This window comes from Trichosurus vulpecula, chromosome 8 (assembly GCF_011100635.1).
Source record: "Trichosurus vulpecula isolate mTriVul1 chromosome 8, mTriVul1.pri, whole genome shotgun sequence".
Classification (NCBI taxonomy): domain Eukaryota; kingdom Metazoa; phylum Chordata; class Mammalia; order Diprotodontia; family Phalangeridae; genus Trichosurus; species Trichosurus vulpecula.
In genome coordinates, this window is record NC_050580.1 from 252,147,689 (window position 1) to 252,171,172 (window position 23,484).

General features: G+C 42.6%; 1 protein-coding gene across 4 annotated transcripts in view; it reads right to left on the reverse strand.

Annotated features, from left to right (window-relative positions):
- Positions 1-1,064: 1,064 nt before the first annotated feature.
- The window catches only part of TTC7B (tetratricopeptide repeat domain 7B), a 333,472-nt gene continuing 311,052 nt past the window's right edge, over positions 1,065-23,484 (reverse strand). For all 4 annotated transcript variants that reach the window (XM_036735890.1, XM_036735889.1, XM_036735888.1 and 1 more), the window contains one exon: positions 1,065-2,159. In XM_036735890.1, coding sequence (XP_036591785.1) covers positions 1,938-2,159 — 222 coding nt within the window. In that variant the 3' untranslated portion in view covers positions 1,065-1,937. The remainder of the gene's footprint in view (positions 2,160-23,484) is intronic.

The window sequence follows — 23,484 nt, forward strand, 5'->3', positions numbered from 1 at the left end:
GTGCACCTTAAATCATCCCACAAATGTCAGGCCACCAATGTTTACTGAATGGCAGTGACAGATAGTGAAGGAATATTGCATTTGGAGTCAGAGAGGGCTTAAGTTAAAATCCTTGTTCTACCATAAGATTTTGTGTGACCTTGGGCAAGTGATGTAACCTCTCTGGGCCTGTTTCCTTCTCCATATAATGTAAAATGAGGAAGGTGGACCAGACGAGGTCCCTATGAGGTTCTATGAGGTCCCTTCCAACTCTTTTTTCATACATATGATGGATTTTAAAATGTTATTTAGTATTTTTTAATTAAGCTGTCCTTCCCACCTCTGCACTGAGCAAAAACATTTTAAAAACCCTAATAAATAAAGTCCTCAACATAGCTGTGAAGTTTAGCAAAATAAATTCCCCCCATTAACCTTGTGTAAAAATGGATGCCTCTTTCTGGATTTTTAGTTCTTCACCGTCAGGAGATGAGGGCTACACTTTACCTTCATTCTTTTAGACTTGCTTTATCATTAATCAGACTTCTGAAGGCTTTAAAACTTGCTTTTCTCTACAATGTTATCATCACTGTTATCAACTGTGTTAGTTGCCTTAGCTCAGAGGCTTTCTCAGTTTCCTCTGAAACTGTCCATTTAAATGTTTCGCATGACATGACAATATTTCATTATGTTCACATACCACAATTTGTTAGCCATTCCCCGGTAAGGCACCCCCGATAGTTTCCAACTTGGGGCTACTATGAAAAGAGATATTATAAATATTTCTGTACTCTTCTAATTTTTAATCTATGATCCTTTGGTCACCCAGGCAGCAGAGAATTAATGTCAGAGGAAAATAGAGGCCACAGGTCCCTTTCTTCACATGTGGGGGGAATAGCCCACCCTTCCCCTCCACCCTGGGCCTTAAGTGACAGAGGCTAGCCTTACTCAAGGCAGTAACTAATGTGCAGACTCGACAGGCCCTAGGCATGCTGTCCAGCTCCTGCTGAGCCATCATCGTCTACTGAATCCCATTAACAGAGCTCTCAGTACCACTCAACCTCTTAAGAAATAACACAGGCCCAGACTCCATTTAAAAATCATTTTATTATTAACATCATCTCTCCATTTCGCCAAGTGTAGGTAATGTATAAGGAATGTTGGTAAATATTCCATTTGAAGCTTCTTTTTTTTCTTTTTACATATTTCCATTGATAAATAAACTCTGAATTCACATAAAAAAGTTAAACTTAAATAACTCATATTTCCTTCTCTGGTAACAGGCATATATTGGTAAAATATAAATATTCTTGGACTCAGGCTTTGTTCTAAATAAAGACAATTATCAGCCACGCAGTACAATTATCGACAACAAAACCAAGAACTCGTCAGCCGGTCTTCTGGCTTTGACTAGTACTGAGACAGGAAGCAGAAATGTCACATTTGGTTTCTGGGCCAAGGGTAGGAGTCAGGGTAATAGCGGGAAAGAGGAACAGTTTTCATGACAGGTTTGCTAAAAATAATCTGTTCTGCCACTGAATTTTCACTTTGAATATCGTATTCTACATTTTGCTGATTGATTCTGTCATCATTTTATACAGCACTCAGATGTCATCTAACAAAATATGGCACATAATCCACTTGGACATCATTAGAATTGAGAACTACCATGAGGCAAAAAACAACAAAAAACCCAAAAACCACATGAATTGAGCATGATTTTAGTTGTGTTTGGTTTGTCGTCTTGGTCAAGCTAACATTCGTCTACAGCCTCAGTGATTCATTAAATTCCTCCCCCCTGCAAAAACGATCAAGTGTTTTCCCCGTCCGTTCTGTTAACCCCAATCTCCTCAGAGACCGAGGTTCCCTCCTACCCCCAACCACACGCTGTGGTTACAACTGGCGTCCGCTAAGTGTGTCCTTGGCCTCACCTCTAGACATTGCGGTAGGCCGAGCCCCACTCAGAGCACTCGGGGAATGATGGTAAATGGGACGATGGGGCTGCTGGCCTCCAGCTCCAGCGCGGTCAGGAAGCACTCAGTAGCAGCAGTATCATTGCCCTGAGCTTGGAGGACCTCGCCAAGGCCGTTCCAGACCTCATGGGCTGTGGAGTTCACCTGGACTGCGTCACGGAGAATCTTCTCTGCTAAACTGTATCGGCCTAGCTGGTGAAGGATAAGAGCCTGTGGACGGACAGAGGGCAGCTGTTAGCTCAGGCAGTGAAAATGAAAGTACCTGTTCCCACTGGAAGCCAGGGGTCGGAAGTGGAGATCCTATATGGCAAAATTCCATGTTGTAACTCCTCATGGTATCGTTCCTACTGGACAGAGGCCAACAGTGAAGGAGAAAGGCTTTTCCCATATGACAGGATGATTCAGTGAATCCCTCCAGATAGTGGTTCACATCTCCAGGGTTATACTTTTGTTTTAATGATAAAGTAACTCACATCACTATGTAACTTTAAGTTTACAAAGGGAGTGAGGAGCCTAAACGTCATTGACACTCCATACGAGGTTCAGAAAGGTCACAGTCACAAGAACGTCACAGGCGGGATTCTGAGCCTAGGTCTTCTGACTCCAAATCCAGTGTTCTTTTTACCTTGCTGGGCTACCGAACAGATCCAAATCCCTTTAAGAACATAGGGCCATGACTGCCATCTTCAAGGCAGATTTTTCACTCCTAATTCTGGTCATAAACTCCACATAATCCTAATGAACCCAACTGCACATGGAACACTTGGCAGCTTCTGCTGCCTGGGACCAATAAAGTAAGGATGGGGCTCTCCCTGCCATGGTGGAGATTTGGCTCCTGCACTCAGGATGCCAATGGAAATATGGAAATGTATCACCAGGTCCAGGACAGTTATATACCCCATACACTGGGCAGTGAGAGATCCTATCTCTAGGTCCCATCTGTGCCTCTGGAACTGAGGAAAGGAAGACTGAAGAATGGGGTAGAAGGAGACAGGGAGAAACTCCCTCCCCCTATCAGGCGGAGTACAGAGAGTGCAGGATGTGGAGTCAAGAGAACAAGGGTCTGCTATTCAACACCCCTGCGTCCTTTGACCGACCACAACCTCTTTGCGTATTAGTTTCTTCACTGATGAAAGGGCTGGACTAAAAGGCAAACTCTGAAATGACAAAGCACCACCTCCCTCCTTCCAACAGGTGGGTGACTATGGGTGTGAACACTGAATACGCTTAGATGCAGTTAGTTATTATGTCCGTGTTTTGGGGTTGGGATACCATAAGGAGAGGAGGGGAATGACTGTACTGTGAAAACAAAAGGGCATCAAGAAAGCTTAAAGTAAAAAAAACAAAAAACAAAAAAATGTTAAGATGATCTCCAAGTCTGTAAGAGCTCTACCATTCTATAATCTAAATATCACATAAAGGCTGGCACTGTCAAGGGCGGAGACTGGGTGCAACTTTAGAAGTATTTCTTTCAGGGTTTTACCTTCTAATCGCCCTTGCCAGCTATATGCCCTTCCATTCTAAGTCTATTAACCAAGTCCAAAGATTTCAGTGAAAGCTGGATGTCCACCGCATGTGCTGTGCTAGAAAGGTGCTGCAAGAAAGGAGGCAAGCACTTCTGGAGCGCTTTAGAACTATGAGCTCACTTAATCCCCATGACAACCCTGGGAAATTGAGGCAGACAGGTGTGAAATGACCTGCCCAAGGTCACACAGCTAGCAGGTGTTTGAGGTCGGATTTGAACTCAGGCCTGTCTCGACTCCAGGCCCAGTGCTCTATGCGCTGTGCCACCTAGATGCCTCAGCTGGGGCTATTTATTCCTGGAGTTACAGCCAACTGCAATTCTGAAGGGGCTGAGAGAGGACCGGAGAAGCAGTCTCACTATTATGAAGGATACCATTGCCCCCTCTTAGTGAAAAGCAAAAAGGGAGCCTTCATTATCATATCACTGGCAAACAGACCTTGACAGTTTCCAAACTGGAGCCAAGGAGAGTGTATGGGTTTAATCTGCATCAAATAAGCTTAATGCAACTACGGAAAATGTGGCTCGTTCTCTTGGCATGGAAAGCACTGATTCACTGGGAGCGGGGGGAGGAGGGAGAAGGTCCTCCTCCGGCCTACTTCCCTCACCTCCCCAAGCACTACAAGACCATGTTAACTCTGCCTCAAGGCTTTCAATCTGGATGAATCCGGCAGACAGGAAGTCAGTACCTACTATGTGCCTAGTTCTGAGCTGCAAAGATTCTCCATTGCCATGCTAATACTCAGGATCATAATACAGATTTAGAACTGGAAAGCAACATGGATGCTGACTAGTGACTTATTTTACAGATAAGGAAACCGAGGGCCACACATGTAGTGAGTGACAAGGCAGGGTCTGAACCCAGGTTCTCTGATGTTCTCTCCCACTGTACTGCATTCACTCACATTTAGATAGTCTTGCTTAAAAGAAATCTGATAAAACACAATTTGTATCCTGGGATCCTGGAGATAGCAGTAGACTTACAAGGATGGGGGTGGGTGGGGGAACTGGGTTAGGAGAAAAGATTAAGATCCTAATCAAGGTTCAGCCACTGACTCCTGGTATGACTTCAGTCAAGTCACTTAACCTCTGCACCTTCAGTTTCTTCACCTGAAAAATAAAGGGGTTGGCTTAGATCATCTCTAAGGTCCCTCCCAGCTCTGAAACCATAATGCAAACAGATAAAGAAGGGGTGACTATGCACTCTACAAAAAGCTGGTAACTCACCAGGAACACACCTACTGTGCGGTGAAGCCACCTGTATGTACTGGGCTCTGCTGTGCGTGGAGAGTTTCATTTAAGCAGGAATGCCAGTCAATGATGTTGAAAAATATGCCCAGATATGACAGAACGGGAATTCTGCGTGCTGTGGCTATTTTTGGTATGTCTAGGTCTTGTGTTACAGTATCAATCCTACTTCAAGAGACACCACAAAGGCTCTTGTGTTCCTGGGCAGAAGGGGAACACTTTCTTTGGATTTTCCTCTAGCTTAACACTCCTGGGCAGTGATGATCAATAATCAAGGTACTTGGGGAATTTGACAAGTCTATGGTTTCCCTTTCATTTCTCCAACCATTAATTACTGACTTTATTGTTTCTTCCCATGGTTTTGACTTAGCAACTGCTTTCCCTGAAAGCTCCTGGTTCTCCATAGGTTGCCTCTTTGATATATAGCCAGGAACCATCGAATGTTAGAACTGAAATGGATATTGAGACATAGACCATGAGAGCTGGAAGGCACCTGAAGGAGAGGCCGAAGAACTCACAGCTAGGACCAGCATCCAGAATTCTGGACAGTTCATGCAGTAATCTTTTCACTACACCATCCCTAGTATTCACTTATTGATGGAGATCCTCTTCTTTCTGATGATCTAGCTGCAAAATGATTGCCAAACCCATGGATACAAGCAAAAGTAAATGGCCTTCTTATCCTGACAACCAGAAAACGAATTAATATCTTAGAAGACAAAAAAAAAAACCAACAAAAAACCAAACCCACAGAGCTCCTTCTTGGTTATTTCCTGCAGTAAACCTAGCCAACTGCTTAATGATGGTAAATGGAGATTTTAGTCGATTTATTAACCACCGGAAATGGGCTTACAATAGAAATGGTCAGACACCAAATTTTTTCCAGTGTGGGCATGGCCTGCCCATTTCTCTGCTAGAGGTTTTTTAATTAGAACACGAAAATCTTCCGTATTCTGATGTCTCAGTGCACAGATTCACAAACCTGTACCACATGTAAGCCCCTGCAAATTGCAAAAACAAATCTTTCCAGGCAGGACTGATCAACCAGTCAATTTAGGCACAAGCTAAGAGCTAAGCGGCTGATGACTTTAACATCTAACCTTATGACTTGGTGACCTCACCATCTTCTAACTGTCTTCCACCAAATACTACAAGAAAAGTCCTTGCAGATTCGATCCACTACAAATTCACACAATACAGCTTCAAGCAGGCCTTCCTAATGAGATGGAAAATTCTTTCTTTACCACTCATAGACCCCTACTACACTTAAGCACAGCAGCTGTTTCAAAACTCCTTCTCTATCCTCAACCTCCTAAGTCTACCCCCACAAACGACCTCACCTCCTGCTTTCATGAGACTGATGCCATCCATCTGACCCTCCACATCCTTCCTCTTCCAAAACTCAGAACCTCTCTATATCTTCATCCACCCCCCTCCACCCATGGCTCCAGTCTCAGGGAATAAGGTAGCCTTCTTCTCTGCCGAGGCCAGTCCCTCTATTTGTGCATTCGATTCCACCATCGCTCCTCGATCTCTAGGCCCCTGCTCCACTGGTGGATGTGTGTACGTGTACAAATAGGCAGATATATGAGAGTATGTCTGTATATGTGGATATGTACACACATCCACACATTGATATCTACATACGTACATTAGTTCCTTCCCCAATGCCTACAAATACACTCAGGTTTCTCCTCTTCTTTTAAAAAAAACCTCTCATTTGACCTTGCTATATATCACTTCCCTATCACTGTTAAGCTTCTAGAAAGGGTAGTTTACATATAGTCAGTGCTTTTTCCTTTTCAACTCTCTACAATCTCCCTTCTGTTGGCACTACTCTATGGAAACTGCTCTCTCCAAGGTCTTAATGACCTCTTGGTCTCCAAATTCAATGTGCTTTCTTTAAAAAATTTATTTAATATATTTAGTTTTCAGCATTGATTTTCACAAGAGTTTGAATTACAAATTTTCTCCCCATTTCTACCTTCCCCCCACTCCAAGACGGCATACATTCTGGTTGCCCTGTTCCCCAGTCAGTCCTCTCCTCTGTCACCCCACTCCCCTCTCATCCCCTTTTCCCTTCCTTTCTTGTAGGGCAAAATAAATTTCTATACCCCATTGCCTGTGTATCTTATTTTCTAGTTGCATTCAAAAACTTTTTTTTTTTGGTTTTTGAACATCTGTTTTTAAAACTTTGAGTTCCAAATTCTCTCCTCTCTTCCCTTCCCATCCACCCTCCCTAAGAAGTCAAGCAATTCAACATAGGCCACATGCGTATCATTATGTATAACCCTTCCATAATACTCATGTTGTGAAAAACTAACTATATTTTGCTCCTTCCTAACCTATCCCCCTTTATCCAATTTTCTCCCTTGACCCTGTCCCTTTTCAAAAGTGTTTGTTTTTGATTACCTCCTCCCCCATCTGCCCTCCCTTCTATCATCCCCCCTTTTTTTATCTTCTTCCTCCTTCTTTCCTGTGGGGTAAGATACCCAATTGAGTGTGTATGGTATTCCCTCCTCAGGTCAAAACTGATGAAAGCAAGATTCACTCATTCCCCCTCACCTGCCTGCTCTTCTCTTCCTACAGAACTGCTTTTTCTTGCCACTTTTATGCAAGATAATTTAGCCCATTCTATCTCTCCCTGTCTCTCTCTCTCAATATATTCCTCTCTCATCCCTTAATTTGGTTTTATTTCCTTTAGATATCATCCCTTCATCTTCAACTCACCCTGTGCCCTCTGCCCTCTCTCTCTCTCTCTCTCTCTATATATATATATATATATGTATATATATATATATATATATATATATATGTATATACACACACACAGACACACATATACATACATACATACACACACACACACACACATATAAACACATCCATATTCCCTTCAGCTACCCTAATACTGAGGTCTCATGAATCATACACATCATCTTTCCATGCAGGAATGTAAACAAAACAGTCCAACTTTAGTAAGTCCCTTGCGATTTCTTTTTCTTGTTCTTTTTCTTGATTACCTTTTCATGCTTATCTTGATTCTTGTGTTTGAAAGTCAGATTTTCTATTCACCTCTGGTCTTTTCACTGGGAAAGCTTGAAAGTACTCTATTTTATTGAAAGTCCATATTTTGCCTTGGAGCATGATACTCAGTTTTGCTGGGTAGGTGATTCTAGGTTTTAATCCTAGCTCCATTGACTTCCGGAATATCATATTGCAATCCCTGTGATCTCTTAATGTAGAAGCTGCTAGATCTTGGGTTATTCTGTTGGTGTTTCCACAATACTCAAATTGTTTCTTTCTGGCTGCTTGCCATATTTTCTCCTTGATCTGGGAGCTCTGGAATTTGGCAACAATATTCCTAGGAGATTTCTTTTTGGGATCTATTTGAGGAGGCGATCTGTGGATTCTTTCAATTTCTATTTTGCCCTGTGGCTCTAGAATATCAGGGCAGTTCTCCTTGATAATTTCTTGAAAGATGATATCTAGGCTCTTTTTTTGATCATGGCTTTCAGGTAGTCCAATAATTTTTAAATTATCTCTCCTGGACCTATTTTCCAGGTCAGTGGTTTTTCCAATGAGATATTTCACATTTTCTTCCACTTTTTCATTCCTTTGGTTCTGTTTTATAATATCTTGATTTCTCATCAAGTCACTAGCTTCCACTTGCTCCAATCTAATTTTTAAGGTAGTATTTTCTTCAGTGGTCTTTTGGACCTCCTTTTCCATTTGGCTAATTCTGCCTTTCAAGGCATTCTTCTCCTCATTCGCTTTTTGGAGCTCTTTTGCCATTTGAGTTAGTCTTGTTTTTAAGGTGTTGTTTTCTTCAGCATATTTTTCAGTATTTTTTTGGGTCTCCTTTAGCAAGTCATTGACTTGTTTTTCATGGTTTTCTCGCATCCTTCTCATTTCTCTTCCCAATTTTTCTTCTACTTCTCTAACTTGCTTTTCCAAATCCTTTTTGAGCTCTTCCATGGCCTGAGACCAGTTCATGTTTTTCTTGGAGGCTTTTGATGTAGGCTCTTTGACTTTGTTGACTTCTTCTGGCTGTATGTTTTGGTCTTCTTTGTCACCAAAGAAAGATTCCAAAGTCTGAGATTGAATCTGGGTGCGTTTTCACTGCCTGGCCATGTTCCCAATCAACTAACTTGACCCTTGAGTTTTTCGGCAGGGTATGACTGCTTGTAGAGTAAAGAGTACTATGTTCCAAGCTTGGGGGGATGCGCCAGCTCTGCCACACCAGCACTCCTCCTTCCCCAAGAACCCCCAACCTGGACTGGACTTAGATCTTCAGCAGGCTCTGCACTCCTGCTCTGATCCGCCACTTAATTCCTCCCACCAGGTAGGCCTGGGGCCAGAAGCAACTGCAGCTGTAGTTCTGTAGCTGTCCCTCCTCCGCTGCCCCTGGGGCGGTGGCCAAACCATGGACTCCTTCTTTCACTCTGTTCCCAGAAGCTTTTCCTACTAACCTTCTCTGTTGTCTTTGGTGTTTGTGGGTTGAGAAGTCTTGTAACTACTGCAGCTCACTGATTCAGGGCGCTAGGGCACGCTCCGCCGGCTCTCGGTCTGGTTGGTCCGCGCCACCCACGCTGGGCTCTGCTCTGCTCCCAGCTCCGTGCGTGAAAGACCTCACCCAGCAACCATCCAGGCTGTCCTGGGCTGGAGCCCTGCTTCCGTCTGCTATTTTGTGGGTTCTGCAGTTCTAAAATTGGTTCAGAGCCATTTTTTATAGGTTTTTGGAGGGACTTGGCGGGGAGCTCACACTAGTCCCTGCTTTCCAGCCGCCATCTTGGCTCTGCCCCCTCCAATGTGCTTTTTTATAGATAAAATCTGAGGGTTTTCAAACATTGAAAGCTCAATACTGAGACATTTCACTGTGGTGACCAAAAGATAAGGCAGTAATGATTGGGTGTTTTGTCTGTTCAGTCATGTCCAACTCTTCAAGGAGTTTCCTTGGCAAAGATACTAAAGTGGTTTGCTATTTCCTTCTCCAGTAGATTAAAGCACAGAGGTCAAAGGACTTACCCAGGTTCCCAAAGCCAGTGTCTGAGGCTGGATTTGAACAGTCATAGGCTAACATTATCACACAATCCAAAACAGTGAGAAAGTTCTTAGATGACATCCATTCTAACCCGTCTCTGACCAAAATGCCTTCTACAAAATCCTCACAAGCGCTCCATCTCCTCTGAAGATTTCCAAAGATACCTCCTGAGGCAGTCTATTCAACTTTCATGTAGCTTTAATTTTAGGAACTATTTCCTTATCTCAAGCTCAAATTTACTCTTTGAATTTCCAACAACTCATCTCAGACCTCCTCTCTACCCCCTACCACCATACCACGGTCAAGGAGAATAAATATGACTTTTCTGCTATGCAAGAAATTACTTGAGGCAGCTAGGTGGCACAGTGGATAGGAGCGCTAGGCCCGGAGTCAGGAAGATCAGAGTTCAAATCCTACCTCAGACACTTACTAGCCACGCGACCCTCAGCAAGTTAACCATCCTCAGCCTGCCTCAGTTACCACAACTGTAAAACAGGGATAATTACAGCACCCACCCAAGTGTTGCCATGAGGCTCAAATTAGATAATATATGCAAAGCACTTAATACAGTGCTTGGCACATAGCAGGCTCTCTATAAATGCTTACTCCCTTCCCCCTTCTTTCTCCAACTCCTTTTCTGAGGATCTTCTTCCAGGTAAATTCCTCCATTTCCTTGAACTTGTCTGGCACATTCTCTAGCCCTTTCCCCTTCTTTTGAATACACTCCAGTTTGTCTTTCTTCAAATGTGCTGCCCAGAAGAAGCCCCAGTAAATGAAATGCTAGATGTGATCTGAATATGGCAGAACTTAATGGCACTCTTACTTCCTGTAACAGTCATAAGTATAATCATAGTTATAATTATATAGCATTTTAAAGTTTGCAGAGTGCTTTACATTGAATGTACTTTTCTTTGCCTTTTTTTCCCTTCAGTATTTCACACAATGCATTTGCTCCTTGTAGATCCCCTCTCCTCTCTTAGCTGCAATGGCATTCCTTTCTCTTAGCTCTCCAAACTGTATGTTCTATTCTTTTGCTGGTTCATCATTAGCCTTCTACATGCATGTGTCCCATAAGGTCCTGGCTTATATTCTCCTCTTCTCCCCTTATGTTATAACCATCTGTAATATTGTCTGATTGCATGGTTTCAGTCAACACATGCATGCAGATAACTACAGAAATCTATATAAACACTCTGCATCCATCCACTAAGTCCCAGTCTTGTATTTACAAATGTCTATTGGCTACCTCCATCTGCACTGACTTGCTGGCATCTGTAACTCAGCACGTCCTCAAATGAACTAATTTTATCATCTTTCTCCCCAAATCTGCCTTCCCTTCCAACTTTCTTAATGCTATTGCTGGCACCACCTAGGCTTGAAATTCCAAAGTCATCTTTGACTCAGCTTTCTTTCTACCAATCCTCATCTCTTGATCGGAAGATGTCTCCCATCAATCGGTTTCCAAGTTCAGTGGAGTGTTCCTTCGCAATATTTCTTATACCCATTCTCGTCCTTTCTACACGTGGTCACCACTATATTTCTGCCTGCCATCCCTTCTCACCTGAACTATTATAACAAACTCCTAACTGGTCTCCCAGCTACTTGGTAGCATGGTTGCTGGACAAGAAGTCAGTACTATGGTCAGCAGTAACAGCACGGCTAAGAACACCTAACTGATTCAGCTGAACTGAGGAATGGGAAAGCAGTGGACCAACCCAGGCTGGGAGGCATCAGCATCAGGACTGGGCATCTCCACCCATTTCCTCACCATTAGTTGTAGGTGAGATATTTGAGGAATAGGTATTACATTTAACTCCCAATGCCAGCAGATTTCACCAAACTATCTTACTTTTGTGCCTTTTGGCAGTTTGCATAGCTCACAGAACAAAGCTTTAATTCCAGAATGCCAAAGTTCTTAGCCTGGAACTCAAGAGTCTTCCACAGTCTGGCTCTAAACTACTGCCCTTTGCGTTTCAGGTCAACTCTACAACCAATTACTCCTTATCTCATCTTGAACTTAATTCTGCACATTTGCAACAAGCCCCCTCTCAGGACTGAAAGTATACTCCTTCACCCTCCTGGTCTATTAAAATCCTTTTCTTCCTTCAGAGTCTAGCTCAGGTGCTACTCTCTTCCTTTTAGAATATTACGATCCTTGAGGGCAGGTGTGGTGATTTTTTTTTCCTTTGTATCCTCAACACTTATATATCCAAATGCTTAATAAATTGGATTTAGTTGATTTACCTAGAAATATCCAGTCTACAAACTCTGAACTCTGACTCTAAAGAGTTAGGAAGGTGGCAGCTATTTTTAGGAAAAAAAATGATCATGAGTTCAGAGTTTCCCAGTTAATCTATTCCACTGAGTTAATTTCTAAGGATAAAGCTACTCAAGAAGTACTACAGACCGATTTGTGCCCAGAAACTAATGATTAATAAGAGAAGAATAAAGCCAGAGCAGACCCTGACACGTTACACGGCACGACTAGGAGACTGTGACTGAGGAGACCAAGACTCATGCCCTGGCTGTAGGAATATGCAACTGTGCACACATGAGATGTATGTTTAATGGCACACTGGAGGTCATCGCAGAGGGAAAGCACTCGCGTGGGGGTGGGGGGGGAGGGGAAGGGACACCTGGGAAAGGCTTTTTGCAGAAGGATTTGAGCTGAGTCTTGAAAAAAGCCAGGAGACCTAGGTGAGGCAGGAGAGTGGTGAACAGCCAATGAAAACGCAGAATCAGGAGAGACAGAGTCTCCTGTGTGAGGAACAGCAAGAAGGCCGGCGTCACCAGGGTCACAGAGAGTTTGGGGATGGGGGTAAAGTGTAAGAAGATTACGACAACAGGACAGGGTCAAGTTGTGAAAGGACTTTAAAAGCCAGAGGATTTTACATTTGGTCTTGGAGGTACCTGAGAGCCACTGGCGTTTACTGAGTAGAGGAGTGACCCGATGAGATGAGCGCTTTAAGAAGATTCCTTTAGTAGCTGAGTTCGGGATGGACTGGAGTAAGGAGAGACTAGAGGAAGGAATACCAACCACAAGAGTACTGGAATAATGCCAGCAAATCAAAGTCCTCGGGGAGCATTCACTGGGGTATGGAGCTGCCTTTCAACGTTACCCCTCCTCACAAAGGGAAGGGGTTCTGGTGGTGCTGCTGGGCCCCCCTCAGGGCTGGCACTGGATCAACTTAAGCCTACTGTCCCCTGAGCTACCCATGAAAGTTCAAGTTCTTTCTCCCATAAGGCCTTCCCAGCCCAACCCCATGCCCACCATTCTTGTCCCCTCCCCCAAATGATGACTTATTGTCTGAACCAGACAACTGTCTATACACTTAGGCTTTTACTTTATGCAGGGCTACCTCCTGTAAGTGTTTTTTAAACTTTTCCTATTTCTGTCCTGTCTTCCCACTAGATGCTAGAGCAGTTAGTTGTCCATCAGGAAGGTCTCTGAATGGAGGCTTAGGTTGCCAAATGCTGGGGACACGACAGACTGGATTCATGTTTTGGATATGAGATTTGGCTGCGTGATTTCATCTCTGAGGTTCTGCCCAGCTCTGGGATTCTATGGTTCTATAGCATCCTACTTTATAGTTATAATTATATACACACATATGTATGTATGTGCGTATATATGCAAATATATGCATATATACAGTGTGTATGTTTATATATCATATTTCCTTTTTGGATTATGAACTATTCCATGAGAACAAATAATTAACCTTTAATTTTCTTTTCTCTCTCTCTCTTTCCTCCTGACAGACTGGGACAGACTGTGGGAAGAGAGAGAACACAATGCACAAATACACAGAACACAAGGAAAGTTGAGGAGATTGAATTATTTGGGGGAAAAGAGGATTGAAGCAGAGGGAAGACGACCTTTGCTGCAGTGGATGAGATGATTACAAATGACAACGAGAGAAGGCAGAGCTGCTCAATTTTCACTTTGTTTCTGTTTCCTCTGCAAAGAAAAATGACCTTTACGCTGGAAATGACAATAAAAATGACAAATGGAGAGGTGATATGTAAGATAAGTAAAGAGACAGGAAGAAAGCACTTGGCTGCTTTGGATGAATTCAGATCACCTGACCCAGGTGAACTACTCCCTCATGTCCTGAAAAAAGTGGCAAATGTGATCGCAAGATCACTTCTCATGATAAGTCAAAGATTATGGAAAGTGAGAGGTGCCACCAGACTGGAAAAGGGCAAAGAAGGGGAAAGGACAGAGTCAAACTGTAGGCCACTGGGTTTGACTTAGAATCCTAGGAAAATTTCTAGAAAGTGAATCAATGACTACAAAGAGCCAGTATGGTTTCATCAAGAACAGGTCATGTATGGCTAACTTCATTTTCTTTTTTGACAGGATCACTAAACTAGTAGATGAAGGGAAGGCTATGGATATAACTCACCCAGATTTCAGCAAAGCTGAAATAAAGTTTCTCAATTTATTCTTGTGGAGAAGATGGAGAGATGTAAACAATACAATCAGAAGGATTCAGAAGTGGTTGGATGGCTAGTGTCAAAAAGTAGTTGTTAATGGATCAGCATCAGTGTGGCCAGTGGAGGGCTCTGGGCTATTAACATTTTTATATCAGTGACTTGGATAAAGGCATAAATGGAATGTTCATCATCTGCAGATGACACAAAGCTGAGAGATATAGCTAACATGCTGGATGACAGCATCAATCCAAAAGGATCTTGACAGTTTGCAGCTTGAGCTGAATCTAGTAAGATGAAATTCAATCGCGTTAAATATACTTCCATACATAAAATCAATTCCATAACTATAAGACAGAGGAGATATGAATAAGTAGCAGCTATTCTGAAAAAGATTTAGAGATTTTAAGGAGCTAGAAACTTAATAAATCAACATTATGATGCTGCTGCCAAAAAACAATTATGTGACCTAAGACTTCATTAGGTGGGTCATAACTTTCTACTGGAAAGAAGAGGGATGTGATGATCCTACTGTACTATGTCCTGGTCAGACCTCCAGAGTGCTATATTCAGTTCTAGGCACCATGGTTTGGAAGGACAATGACAAGCATAGCAAACAGTGTTTGTTGAGTTCATGACCTAAGAGGATCAGCTGAAGGAACTGGGCATGTTTAGCCTGAAGAAAAAAAGACTCGGGAAGAATGTAACGATTGTGTTCAAGAATATGAAGGGCCGTCCTGTGGAAAGGGAGTTGGACTTACTCTGTTTGGTGCTACTGGGCAGACCCAGGGTGGAAGCTGTAAATGGGCAAATTTAGACTTGATGTCAGGAAAACAACTTCTAACAATGAGAACTTTCCAAAGGTGAAGGGGCTGCTTTAAGAGATGGTGAGTCCTCCTCTTTGGAGGTCTTCAACTGGAATAACCAATTGTCGATTACATTATAATGGGAGTTCTTTAGTGTATGGGTTCAACTACACACCCCTGAAGTGCCCTCCAACTCTCAAATTCTGTGATTCTGACTAATGACTGGGATGATCACGAAAGGCTTCATGGAAAGGATAGCACAGGATGTGAAGAAAAGGCTTCTGAGGGGCAAGGGGAAAGAGGAACTGCATTCAGGAGTAAGGAACAATCTGTATAAATGCACCAAAGACCACAGTGCGATTTTGAGTTTAGGGAAAAGCGAGTAGCTCAGTGTGACTGGAACATAGAGATCCCAACGGAGAATAGTATGAAATAAAGCTAGAAAGATAAGCAGAAGCCAAACTAGAGGAACAAATGTCAACCTGGAGTGTTTATATTTTATCCTGGAGGCAATGGGGAGCCACTGAAGATTTTTAAAGAAGACTTGCACAAGGACAATTAATAAAATTTGTTGAATAAAATCCTGGCCCCATATTTCTCTTGTATTCCTCAAAATATTCTGAGTACCCACTCTGTGCAGGGCATTGTGCTGATAGAGAAAAGACCAAGACCTGGTCCATGCTCTCAAACAGCTTCCAGTCTAGGTGGGGAGATGTTGGGGAGGGGAGGGGAAGGATGAGGAAAAGTTAAATGATAATGAGATTTAAGAAACATTTCAAGATAATTCACAAGGGAATATGGTGTAGTAGGTAGCAATAAAGAGTCAGGAGATCAAAGTTTCTGTTCTGCTCCTCCTACCTCACTTGACCAGGGCTGGGCAAGTGACAACTTATCTGGGCTTTGCTTTGTTTTCTACAAAATGAAGTTTTGGTGTAAGTCAACTACACCATCCTCTTAGAGAGTCTCTCATCCTTCACATTCCATTATTAAGCTCTCTCCTGCTCCTTCCTGGTCTCTCTTCCTACCTTATCCTCTTCCTGTCTATAAATATGGGTGTCCCAAAAGCTTTCTCCCAGGTCCTCTTCTGTTCTTCTCTTTCCCTTGGTGATAGCATCTATTTCCAAGGGTTCCATATCATTTGTGTAGATGACTCCCAAATTGGGATGTAGCCCCAATTTCTCTCTTGAATGCTAATCCTTCATTTGGATGACTCATTGACACCCCAAATTCAATTAGTTCTGTTCAAAACAGAACTACTTATCTTTCTCCTTACTCCCAAATTTCCTTATTTTTGTAGAGGTTGCCAGCATCATTCTAGCCACCCAGGGTTACATTATGGTCTGTAAACCCTAAAGAATTATCTATCTATTACATATAACACATCATCATCAATATCATATATCATCACGGACAAGTGGTTATCCAGCTCCTTGTCCAAGAACCTCAGTTCAGGAGAACCCACTAACTCCTGGGGCAGCTCATTCTACTTCTGGACAGCTTTCTAAGTTCTCCCTTATATCAAACATCTGCCTTCTTTTTCTCATCTCTCTTAGTTCTGGTCTCTGGGACCAAGCAATCCAATCCCTTGATTGTAATAGTTCTTGAAGCAGACAATGATCATGCCCCCCCTTCAGTCTTGTCTTCTCCAAATTCAGCACCTTCATTCCCTCAAGCAATACTCAAATGGCATGATCTCTGATCTCTAAAGATTCAGCTTTCCAAACAGTCAAAAGCACACTACTTCAGAAGGATGAGAGGAGAAAATATCAATTTTGTTCTTGCCTTTCCTAATTTTCAGATGTCTAGAATAACTCGAGGTTAAGAAAGAGCGAGTAGTGTTGGCTCTTTTAAAAAGAAGGGTATTACAAAGGAAGTAATTTATTAGTTCTTTCCTTCAGTGACAAGTGAATGAATACTTCAAAAGGTTATAATTATTATAATCAGGTGTTTTGTGCAAATGAGACGATCACAGTGATGCACCAAGTTGAAAATCAAAGATTAAATTAAAACCTACTATGTTCAAATGTGACACACTGGATTTGCATCAGTTGATGACAACTGAATAGTGTTCGTGAAAAAGCTCTAATTAAAAAAAAACACAAACGAACACGAATGATTAAACTTCTTACCTATAAAATGCCAAGGGAGCCCCTGCACAGGGCACAAGTCCTCTTACATATTTCAAGGCTATTTTTTTTCATATGATTTAATTCTATGCCATCAAGTTTCAGCTTTATTTTTCCAAGTACATGGCTTATGTAGTCCACTGGCAACATCCTGTTTGGGCTATCTGCACTTGCAGTACAAATTCAAAGAAATTGCTTTGGGAAATTTTCAGAATTACCAAGGGACGCTGCATAAAGTGCAGAGGCGACACTTCTGAAACCAACCAGAGATATTCTTTCCAAGTCGAAATTTACCCATTTACCCAGGAGAAGCGATTTTAGTTAAAAAGATATCCTATTTTCCAAAGCAACTGACTACTAAATGTATTGACATGGCTCTATTATGTTTATTCTCCTAGCCAGAAAACAAATCCCAAAATTTAACGGCCAACGTAGAACAAAACAATTACTCCTCTCATCTACTTAGGCCTTTGTTCTGCCAAAAACGATCAAACTACTCGGGCTGACTCAAGCTATCCAGTGATACATACACACACTGAATAGAACAGAACAAATGCTTAGACTTGGATGAGGCATCAGAGACAGTCTAGTCGAACCGTTTCACCTCACTGAGGGGGCCACTGAGTGGGGAAAGAAAAGGCATCTTACCCAAGGTCGCCCAACTGGGTGATGGCTGAGTCGAGTCCTGAAATGAGGCTTCCTGACTCCCAGGCCAGTGCTCTTTGTCCCAAAGCAGAAGCAGCAGTGACACACTGTTGCCAGCTCACACATCCCAAGGTCGTCAGAGTCCAATTCTTAGCCAGCTGCTCATGCAGCTTGCCTGTTCCTACTCATCTGGCATTTCAGCACTGGTCTTCTCATTAATAGGACTATCAGAGTAGGTTGATTCCTCCATGGCGTGATATAAGGCACACCCCAAAAAGTTGCTCTCCCCAAAAAACTAATCTTTCCACCAGTCCTGTCCCGGTATCTGACATTTCATCAAAATCCTTCCTTCTTGGTTAAGGTACTGTCTCCACAAGTCCCTCTTAAAATTGGTAAATGTGTTTATGGGGAGGCAAAATAAATTAACTTATTGTCACATTAATACCTTAGTGTGGTATCACTATCAGAAACACATCCAGAGCAAAAGCCCTGAACATATGGGAGGAAGGAGAGGTGCATTTGATGGGGGCATGGGAGAGACGTAGAAAATCTCAGCATTTCTAGGCTGCCAGGCTTACTGCAGTGAGGTGTTTGAGGGCACCACCAGGGAGCTTCAGGACTCAGCAGAGCAAAAGTAAATTCTGAATTAGAAAGGGCAAGACCTGGATTCTAAGAACTAGTTCTGCATCCACTCAGCCGGTCCTATGACTTTTGGCAATTCACTTTTCCTTTCTGGGTTTCAATTTTCTTATCTGTAAATCAAAGGGGTTAGCCTAGCAGACCTCTAAGATCCCTTACAGCTTTGACATTCAATGTTTTAAAATTTTACATTCTCAGAAGTCTTTCAAATCCAAAGCTCTATGCTCATAAGTTCCATTTACCATTCTGTATTCTAACAATTTCCATATTTAACATTCTAGGATTCACTGAAATGTAAATTTCTGAGCATCAGTCCTGGCCACTAATTAAGACCAAAATCTGCCCTTAGCTTAAGACAGTCTGGGAGATATTTGTCTGAGTTTGGAAGGAAATAGATTCACAGGCATATGTGCCTTCCCCTGCAGTCGCGTCCTCGTTGCTAGGTCTAAATCTCCTGCTTTGCGAAAGGATTTCAGAAGAACCTAGCTGGTGCTAAACTTGATGCTGGTTTGACTGTGACTAAAGTCAGGCTCACTAACAATGACAAAGGAAACACCCAGTGCTATTGGTGCTTGGGATCTCTGAGGAAACATACAATCCTAACATGGGTTCACGTTTGCCTGGGTGGTGTCACAGTGTGACTGTGTTTTGAAAGATGTAAAAGATCCTAGATCAATTCTGCTGTCTCTCTGGGTTGACTTATTTACCCCTTCCTTTCTCCTGGCCACAATACAGGGACAAGCCACTTGCAGTCATAGAAGGATGACTGTTGCTGCCACTGACCAGGGATACAATGTGACAGCAGAGAATCTGCAGGAACATCACCTCCCCTCCTGCTTCTTGCCGACCCTCCAGCCCCACATCTGATCTTGATCATTTCTGTACTGGGGCTGGACCAATGCCAAAGGGCTCACAGGGAATTCCCTAGCACTGGTGGTAAGGGCTTCTACTAAGTACCTGTTCCGATGCCTCACCAGAAAACAGGGGTGAACCTAAGCTCTCAAAAGCAATGTTGGCAGTGCATAAGCCCTGGTGGATTCTACCAACCTGAAAAGTCTTTCAGTATGGAGATTATGATAGACTAAGCTTTGGTAGGCTGGAGGAGATTCACCGCAAAAGGCTAACCCCTGGGTGAGGAAGTTCTTTGGCTGTACTAACTTGTGAATTTTTTTCTATTAAAGTATGAAGGGAGTATCATACTGATGTCTAAAAATATCAGAGGCAAGACCCCCACTGCCTCCCCCTGACCTCACAAAAGCAGCTCCTGTTCCCCTGCTGTCTGTAGGTTCTATCACAAGGATCTGTTAGTTTATAGGATTCATACAGGCTACAGACTGGCTAGGGGAGAGAAACATTGCTGGCGAGAAGAACAGTATGGTATATAAGCAGCACAATATAATGTGAAAAAAACAAGAGACTTGGAGTCAGGAGACCCAAATTTAAATGCCTAAGTTGCTATTTACTGGTGGTATAGTCTTGGCTAAGTCTCTCTGGGCCTCAGTTTCCTCATCTCTGGTATCATGGGGCTAAATGTTCTCTAAGATTTCTCCCAGCTCTATCTTTTGATCCCATGTAGTGGGAGCCAGAGATCCAGGCAAGCTGAGTGTTGCACTTACTTCATGAAAAGTTAAAAGAACCAGAGGAAGAGTTCTAGCATGTTAGGTAGGTCTTCTATAGAAGACAGAAGAAAGGATGTGGACAAGGACTACACAGGATGAGAACGTATGGATGGGTTTTTGCATTGATGGAGAGGCCATCCATGATGATGAGATCAGGGATCCACTAAAGTAAGCATAGTTTACCTCTCTCCTCACATTCTTCCATAAAAAGGCAGGCAGGTATAGCTAAGTGGCCCAATGAATAGAGTACTGGTCTTTGAGTTATGAAGACCTGAAACATTGCTTACTGTAGCCCCTACCTTACAGGGTAGAAGTGAAAATTAAATGAGATAATATTTGTAGAGCTCACTCCCAATCTTAAAGTGCTCCCTAAATGCTGGCTGTAATAATAACAACAATGTTAAGAACCCACTCTGGCATCCTCATTACAGCTTCCAAGGGGCACAGTGGGGCCCTGCGCACGGCTGACTGACTGCCAGAACTGGTTGGGGGGAGGGGGGAAGGCAGGAGGACTGTCCAACCATCTTCAGTTTTCACTAAGACTTCAGGTGCCATCGCAGCCAGCTTCTCTATCCTTCATTGATCTCTAGATCCATTAAACCTTATCCATTTTTTCCTCGGGATTTAGCTCCTCACAGGACTGTAAGATCCTCAAGAACAAGAATTACATCTTATTCTTTTTCTATCATTCACAGGGAATACAGCCTTTCACAGAGTAGGTGCTGGATGCTCTCGCAGCGTTTGTTATGTAATTAGCTAGACCGGACTCTCGTTCAATTTAAGTGACATTACAATATGATGAAGTAATACTAATGATGGTTCTCATTTACACAGATCTTTATGGTTTACAAAGCATGGTTCTCAAAATACCTCTCTGGGAGGCAGGCAGAAGAGGTATTATTCATTAACTTTACAGACGAGGATGGTGAAAACTGAGAGAGGCGAAAGAACCAGTCCAACATCGAGCAGCTGGTAAGTGACAAAGCAAGGCCTTAAATCCAAGTCTGGACTCCAAGTTCGGTGCCTCTCCCACCACACCATACTAAATAACATGAACAGTGCTGGGACCCAGAGGACTAAAAAATCCAAGAGACCCAAAGTCTATATGGGCACTGAGTAGCTGGGGGTGGCTCTCCATCCCCTTGGGGACCCTGTAGGAAGGGGTGCTGGGATGCTCTGATTCTGATGCCAACTTGGGACACAGCTGACTCTTGTTCCCTGGCATCTCTGAGCTAATACTACCTTATGCATAGACGTTTATAGTTTACAAAGTACCTTCCCTCACAACAACCATTAGATAGAGCCAACAAAAGAACCCTTGAATCTCTACTGGGACAGTGAGGTTGTATGGTGAGTGCAAAGAACGCTCACCTGCCAATCGGAGGACATGAAAATGACTCATTGGGCAAGTCCCTTCCCCTCCCTGGGGATCAGTTTCCCCACAGGCAAGATTAAGATATTGTGAACGTCTGCTTAAGAATCAGATAATTTCTGTGATCCCTTCCATCTCTAATAAACTATGAACTTTATGGCTACACCAGTCTCAAGGAGAATATTATATGTTTATAAATAGTAGACCTTAAAGATAATCCAGTCCAACCCTGTCATTTTACAAGAGACTGAGGCTCAAAGAGGTTGAAGTGACAGACCAGCACTCGAACCCAAGTCTTCTTCATTTCTTTTTAAGCTTCAGTGTGAAATCCGTTAGGTAAAATTGTACTTTATGTATGTTTTCATATAGTGCTTTTCACTAACTTGATAATACTCAGTAATAAGCCCTCACTGGGTCTGTTCTTTGAAAGAACAGCCATATTCTTAGAGTTTGCATTTCACACTCTGCTTCCTATTTATTTGGTGATTGGAGATAGGGAGAGACAGAATAAAGTGGAGAGAGTGACGACAACACCCAAGAAAGCTCATGAATTACCATCCAGGAAATGCCCAATTAACTAACATCATGCCAACTATGGTCCTTGAAAAGGGCTGGGGGTCAGCCTCCCCTCTCTTCCACCTCCAGCTTTGTTGAAGAAGCTATTTTTCTCAAAGGGTGCTTCTACTTACAACTGCAATAGACTAGGCTGGCCTTATAGATCCCAATGAAAGCTCTGAATTCAGAGGAGGCACCCTTCGAGGGACAGAAGGCGATGCCTGGCTCTTTTATTGCCAAGTAGATCCAAATACAGTAGTCAGGCTGTTTATTGAGCACATCAATTTTTCCCATGGTCTTTTTGCTCCTTGTCAGACAGAATCCTATTATGAGAAGTCCAATTAAAAACTATAGCTGTATATGAACGAAATGAATTTCACCAAGGCCGGAAGGGTTGTACCTTCAGAAGGGGTGTTCCTTTATGGCACAATAGGATAGTATTTACTGCATTTAATCTAAGTAAGATTGCAAAAGAGCAGCTTCTGTCCAAAGAGATTTCTCAAGAATCTAGAGGTCAGGAAGCTGGCTTCTGAGTAGCAGAAATAAGGATGCTAGAGATGGAGCTGTAACTTGCAGTACAAATATCGGTGCTCTGTACAACAACAGATAATCAGGTTATGAAACGGTAGTCAATGAAATTCATTCTGTGGAATCTCGGCCTGCAAAAAAGCCCCATCTTTCCTATGTTAATGAGAGTCATCAGGCTGGCCTGCAGTACTCTCAATGGTGAACTCTAATTTGGGTGAATCCTACCGAAGACTTGCTCATATGTTTACAATGCTTTAAGTTAAAAATTTTTTTATAAACATATCCATCAACAAAAACCAAATAAACATAAAAATAGGAATAAAATTGTAAATAAACCCTCAGCATTTGACAAAGAATAACCAAACAAATTAGCAGATCAGTAATAAGCTACGTGGGCAGCCAGATGGTACGCTGGATACAGCACTGAGGCCTAGAGCCAGGAAGGCCTGACGCACTTGGGCAGGTCACTTCACCCTGTCTGCCTCAGTTCCTTCATCTGTAAAATGAGCCGGAGAAGGAAATGGCAAACCACCCCAGGATCTTTGCCAAGAAAACCCCCATGGGGTCATGAATTGTCAGACATGACTAAACAATTCAACAAGAAGATATAAATCTGCTTTGTGTCTCTTTCTAAACCTGCCTGAAGTTCTATCACCTTCCCCCTCATTTTCCTTTGTTCCTTCCTTCCTTTCTCATATAGTTGTAGTCAGTGTGGACAGACCTCTGGTTCTGCTGATCTTACTTGGCTTCGCTTCTGACGGATCTTTCTGTATTTTTCCAAATTGTCATTTTTTGTTGTTGTGCCATTCCATGATATTAACAAATCATAATTTATACAGTCATTCTCCAAATGATGGATATAGAGATTATATCCTTTTTTTTGCTATTACACATACAGTATCTCCTTTTTTCTTTTTAATGTAATTATTTGGATAGAGTTTTAGCAGTGGATCATGGCTTTGTGACAATACACATTGCCTTACTGTTCTCCAAA